The sequence below is a fragment of the Elaeis guineensis genome, chromosome 8, assembly GCF_000442705.2.
Source record: "Elaeis guineensis isolate ETL-2024a chromosome 8, EG11, whole genome shotgun sequence".
Taxonomy (NCBI): domain Eukaryota; kingdom Viridiplantae; phylum Streptophyta; class Magnoliopsida; order Arecales; family Arecaceae; genus Elaeis; species Elaeis guineensis.
In genome coordinates, this window is record NC_026000.2 from 50,796,705 (window position 1) to 50,803,314 (window position 6,610).

The window sequence follows — 6,610 nt, forward strand, 5'->3', positions numbered from 1 at the left end:
GTCTAGGGGGAGGGGTGTAACAGTCCAGATATTGAATCTTGTCTACCATCCGATAATCGACACGTGGCATAACCCATCGATGGCAAAGGCATCTATCAGCCAATTGATGATATGCACAGGAAATGAGGCGCACCATTTTCTTTGCTCTATCGATTGCTCTTCAGTCATGATTATGATTTGATATGACTATTTAATTCACCTAAAAAGCACATGTACTTCTACGAGAAGAATAACGTGTCTTCAGCTAATCGAAACTCTAGTACTCTCTTCGTCCGAATCAAACTCGAGAGTAAGGGGGTATGTGTTGGGGGATATTTCCTCTTTGGGCCAAAGACATGGGCTAATGACTAGATATGGGCTAATGGACACGATAGTATGATCTGATCTTAACTTCAGTCCGTAATGATCCTCAAGGTCCGACAACCATCCTGAGCGAAACTCCTAAGATCAGCCATTCCTGACTTCAGCATCAGACTTACTTCTGTCTCCACAGCAACTGGCCTTTAACACCTAAACGTCTGCAGATAACGGAACACCCGAACATGCTGAGTTCTGACTTCGGTTGTAGGCATGCATCAGCCTCCACTAATCTTCATCTCATTGAGTAGAATCCCTCCCAGCCATTTCTCTCCCTCAGCACCTGCTTCCATCAGATTAAGCCAAACTCTCACAGGGCCGATCCAACCTGCACCCTCATTTCAAAATTCAAAAACACCCGCGACACACAGTTGGCCCTAAAATAGAAAAGATATGTGCAATAACCACCCCCATCAATCTCGACCGGAAGTCTCGTCACGTTGCGCCTGAACCGGCCCCATAATTTCTCGCAACGATTTTTCGACTTTAGCCTACAAAGGAGACCTACAGGGGACCCCCGAGGTATGCGACCATAATCTCTCTACACTCCTCACATATTTTTCTGTTATCTGACTTGAGCATCGGAGGATCCCCACCAGAGCCAACTCCGGTCAGGACTTGTTTGCAGATTTTCCTTACCGAAGGACGCGCCACCGCTCCAGCCTTTCCGATCGCATTCCAGATTTCAGCGACAACACTATGTCTAGATTTTTATTATTATATCTGACCAACATTATCCTAACTAACTATGATGGCACATATGACCAAAGTTAAGTCATCTTTGCAACTTCCAAAAGCCTACCATTGGTTTGTGCCAAATCCAGAACTGGATCTTATCTACCAAAAACACACTTTCAAGATTTCTTACAATACATACAACCAAACTAACCATAAGGATTTCATCTAACTCATTAACACAACTCCCATCCACTTCATCTCATATCTCCCATCACAACTTCCTCCACATCATCACATACACCTATGATGCCAGGGAAACTGAATCTGGATGATTGACTATAGGCAAAGAAGGATTTTTCAAAAGAAATCTGCAGAATGGCAAAAAGTTCTTGTTTTCTAAACTAAACCTCTCCAGCCCCTCTCTTTAATCTCACCATTTCAGAATTTTTTTTGAAATGACAAGACTGGGTAAATAAAAAGAAATATAGAATCATCACCAAAATTTAAGAAATACAAGCTTGAACTTACTGGAAAATGGATTACTTGCAGTGGAATCGGATTCTACATAGTAGTAGTAAACACATGTTCAGATAGTAGTCTCTCCTCACAAAGTTAAGACATGCATCCATTCAAATTTCACCAAAATTAATTTATCCTTGCTCTTACCGTATAAAATAATTATGTCTCTGGCATGCCAAGTAGAAATAGTTAACACATGTTCAGATGATAGTCCCTCCTCATAAAGTTCACACATACATCCATCCAAATTTCACTGAAATCAATTTATCCTTTCTTTTACTGAAACCAACAATTACATTGCTGACATTCCCCTCCACTTTTTTCTACTAATTTATAGATATTCTCATCATCTTATTAAGAGCAGACAGGTAATCTATATAAGCAGACAATGTTTCATTATGCTCCACTTCCTAAGGATCGGTACCTTTTCCTTAATACTGCCATGTGAACCTCCAAATAAACACCTTGAAGTTTCCATGTACAGGTGATACCAATGTCTAGGCCTTTCTATAACTGGCCTAGTCACATTTTAAAACAATCCAAATCTAAAATAATACATAAACTGAACTAACAATAGTTTGTAATAGTGAAAATACCTAATGGATATTCAAAACTCTGTACAACAATTAGATATTTATTTCACATGATATTTTTAAAAATTTATGAAAGATCATTTCTGCTCATAAAGTGGACATAAAAGCACTCACCATGTTGTCATACAACACAAGTTATCTCAAGCCCCTTCAACAAACTCAGAAGAAAAATAGTTGAAAGAAAGACATCCAAGTGAAATCTATACCTGTAATTTTTTAAACATTGCTGTTGGTGTCCAGCTTGAACTAATTGTTGAGCTAACTTGTGCAGTAGAGGCAATATCCTAGGAGCAATGAGAGTTGGAGGTGTGTATACAGCAGCCTCTGAGTTTTTGGCTTGATGCTCAGAATTACTGGTACCTGATGGATTTTTACCGCTATCACCCTGCTTCCCTGGTGACCCGGATGATGGTCGGAGGGAGTCCGGAAGACAATCAAAAAGGCGATCAGGTTCCACTGGTTTGCTGAAACCAAATTGAGAAGAATTTGATTCCAGAGCAAAACAGTTGCAAACGAATGCACTTATTCTCCAATCAAGCACAAGATACTACTTATCAGACATTAAGGAAAAGAAGTGTATAGTTTGAAAGCATGTGCAACATAAATCAGGCATTAAACCAACATAAGTATTAAATCACAGCCATTCCACATCAAACAGAAAGCACTTTAAAAAATAAAAAATAATAATTTTGCTGTCAAGATTAAACTTCTACTACTTAGCAATGAGTTTGTTTTCTAATTAAAATTCTACTGAAGTAGGTTACTGGTAACTTAATTTGTCTGTCAGGCTGGATCCTTCTACAAGGGATCAAGTTGCTTCAAAATTTGCAAGCTCTGAAAGTGGAAGAATAAAAGACTTGAGAAGGTCATCAAACAAATTGTTTTCTCACATTATCATTGTTCTGTGGTAAATTGTCGGGATTGTCACTTGCAACAAATGTCCAGAGATCATCTCTCATTTGATGAGTACCTGTCTTGCATCTTAAAAGGAATTTAAATACTGCAGTGAAAGGATGGTCTTGTCAGAAAAATCCATAGAGAATGTTATTTTTTTGTTCGAACGACTACCATACAAAGCCCTAGAATAAATAATCCAATTGCATCAAACTGCAATGTATTCTGAAAATTCATGGGTTGAATAGAAGCAGTCTCCCACAATACCAAACCTGTATGATCTGCCATATAGGAAGCCATCGAATCAGTAGCCCAGTTTGCCTCTCTGAAAACATATCCAGCAGATAAAGAAGTAATACTGAGCTTGAGTCTCCAAATATCCATCATCAATGGATGAGCAGACCTTTGATCCTATGCTTCTGTGGTGATTCATGATATAATTGTTGTAGAATCTCCTTCTAGAATGATATGATTCACATGTAAGATAGTGATATATGATCCTATGCATCATTTGATTGAGAATGTTTGTTCATCGGTAGTGAAATGATGGTGGCCATGATGTGGACACTATGAATGGTCTTTATTCATCTTTTAGTGTTAAACCTTGTTCTATTTTGCATGGATATTTAAAATAACACAGTACCATTATATTTGTCAAATATGAGAAATAATAAATGGTTAGAGCAATAAGTCCATCAACTTAGGGCGATAAACAGAACATGCAGTTCCATGCCCAAATCCTAGATCCAAATTCTAAAAAAGAAACTGGACTGATGCATCCTAATGGATAATATTTTCATAATTAGTTAATTACCACAACATGAGGCATATTGTTGATTGTATCCCCACCATAACCACATCAAGTATTGCTCACATAGATTTAAACATGAATTATCCCACTTAAAACCAAAAGAATCGGGCAGTCAATGGTAATGTTAAGAAAACAACAATGACCTAGAACATGAACTAGAACGGGAATGAAAATAACAACCACCAATGAATTAACGGAATCACACCTGTGCTTGGCAAGAAGGCCCCTGAATTCATCCTCCAGCTTCACAATGGACTTTCCAAGTAAATTATTAACATTGCTAAGTACTCCATCACTGCTCTTGAAGCTTTTATTTGAGTTAAAAAAGCGCAAGACACTTCTCAACTGATCAACTGCCTCCAGATAACTTTCTAAGTCCTCATGCGGTCCCTTCAGCACTTTGATCTCCGCCTACATATTCGACAGATAATCAGCATTGAAATCAAACCTCTAAATATACCAGCACCACATGAGATGACCCACAAGTTGCTTAGCTTTGAAATAGTCAAAACCAATATTTTTTTTGGAGCAATAAGCCCATTTTTTTGATGCCCAGCAATACTGTTAACTACTAAAACAGCAAGTACACTATGCATCCATGTATCCCACACTATATGCCATAACATACTCCCAACCAAAAGCCCCTTATTTCTCTTCCAAAAACTGTACACAGAGACATTCGGAATTAAACATTACCCAATGTCTTAGCCGCACCCAGGCATGTTGTGATCATTTTCACCAAGATTTTGACCATTACACACCTTAAAAACTTGGAAAACTAGATAGCATTAATACTAAACTAAGAGTGTTTTGCAACATTTGAGCAATAAATTTCAATTAGAAGAGCTCGAATCTCAAACACTATTGGCTGTGCCTTGATTCAGTGACATGATGTCAAACAAAATGCATCCAAGCCCTTCGCTAGTGGACCACAGAATACAGAGACAAAATCAATTCTTGAAGTAAAACTAGTGCACAGAGAGAGAGAGAGCAACCTCTCGTGTGCGATCGAATTGGCCCAGTATAACTTCTGCCGACTTAAGCGTCTTGTCGATGTTCTCATGCGCCACCCGGACCGCATGCGTTCTCACCTGCATCACACATAACCAAAAAAATAAGATCAAACACTTCAAAAGAAATGAAAGGGAAACCCTAGAAATGCCAAAATAAAAACTAAAAATCTCAACACATGGACGCCAAAATCCACTAGAAGTCAGAATGTACAGCATGACAGTTGAGGAGATAACGATAGAAGACCTGGGTAGGGCGCATGGCGGCCTCGAGGGCAGAGAGGCGATGGTCGAAGGAGCCGAGGATGGAGACCATGCCGTCGGTGATGGTCTGGCTCTTCTGGAGCGACTCCCGGAGGAACACCGCCCTCTCCGTCAGCGTCTCGATCGCCCCCATTACCGGCGATCACCTCCTCTCTTCTTCGGACGATGGTATTTTTAGATCTCGAGGAAGAGTGGAGGGAGGGTCCTTATGGGTTCTTCCAGGTTGGAAGCGAAGCGGAGCGGGACCCGGAGGCGGCGATGCTTTTGATTTACGTTTACTTTATCGACTGGTCCGTGGTTTGTGTTTTGTTTGTTGAGGGGTCCCGACCCACCGTTTTCGGGGGATAGCTGGCGTAGCCTGGTTCGAGCTTTAAGAGGCCGGCGGTCGAGAATTGTAGATTACGCTGCTGCTTGGGCAGCTTGACAGCAAAGCAGTCCGAGGAAGGGTGGACAGGATGCGACGGTGGAGATCCGAAGATCTTCAAGGAGCCTTGCAGCGGAGGTCATCAATATGATAGTTAGATCTCCGAAAATCCAAAACTTGCATCCTGCTTATATTCCGACTGAAGAGTGTTCATATTTTAGAAGCCCTCTTCCGAGGTACCGGAAAATCAATTTCAATGAAATATTAGAGGTAGATATGGAGAGACTGATTTTGTCATTCGAGAGTCTAGCTCTATTTTATAATGGCTGGAGGACATCGAGATGGAGCTTCACGCTGCTTGAGTAAGAATTATCTGTGCAGACAATTTTTGGGGACAACTCAACTCATGGTTGAGGATGACTCAACCATGATGATTGCTTGATTGCAGAGATGTACTTCTATTGGGGGGCTCCCACCCTCTTTTTGTATGATACCACGAGATTGCTAAGAGGATACAACGTGCTGATAGGTATGTCTTCCACATGGCAAATTCAGGCTTCTAGTAAGGAGTTAGGTTGTGTGTTGATGCAACATGCAAAAGTTGTTGCGTATGCTTCTAGACAGCTAAAAACTAATTCAAGACCCCACTCATGACTTAGAGCTTGCCCTTATATGGTATGAGGGGTGTTCGCATTCAAAATTGAGAGGCATTACCTCTTTGGAGAGTAGTTCGAGGTTGATTTTACATCACAAGTAAAAAGAGTCTGAAGTACATCTTCTCTCAGGAAGACTTGAACATGCGGCAGAGGCTTTATTAGAATAGGGTGGAATTCCTTAAAGACTATGATTTTACTATTTAATATCATCCTGACAAGGCTTTAAGTGATAGGGGCGTAGCAGATGCATTGAGTCGAAAGTCTGCAAGAGTTATAGCTAATTGGATGGTGCATGAGTGGAAGCTCCTTAGCAAAGTAGTAGAGTGCCATCCGAAGATCAAAGCAGTGGCAGTGGTGGCAAACTTTTCCATTCAGTCTAGCATTTTAGCCAAGATAATAGAGGCTCAGAAGATGGACACTCACCGGTGGAAAAGGCGAGGGATAATCCAAAGTTGGAAATTTGA

General features: G+C 40.4%; 1 protein-coding gene across 1 annotated transcript in view; it reads right to left on the bottom strand.

The window, feature by feature from the left end:
- Nucleotides 1-5,737, bottom strand: part of LOC105034659 (exocyst complex component EXO70A1) — a 38,927-nt gene extending 33,190 nt beyond the window's left edge. Inside the window, exons 1-4 of the mRNA XM_010909899.4 lie at nt 5,110-5,737; nt 4,848-4,943; nt 4,058-4,263; nt 2,354-2,611 (exon numbers count right to left, since the gene is read on the bottom strand). Coding sequence (XP_010908201.1) covers nt 2,354-2,611; nt 4,058-4,263; nt 4,848-4,943; nt 5,110-5,259 — 710 coding nt within the window. The 5' untranslated portion in view covers nt 5,260-5,737. The remainder of the gene's footprint in view (nt 1-2,353; nt 2,612-4,057; nt 4,264-4,847; nt 4,944-5,109) is intronic.
- Between the last annotated feature and the right edge of the window lie 873 nt (nt 5,738-6,610).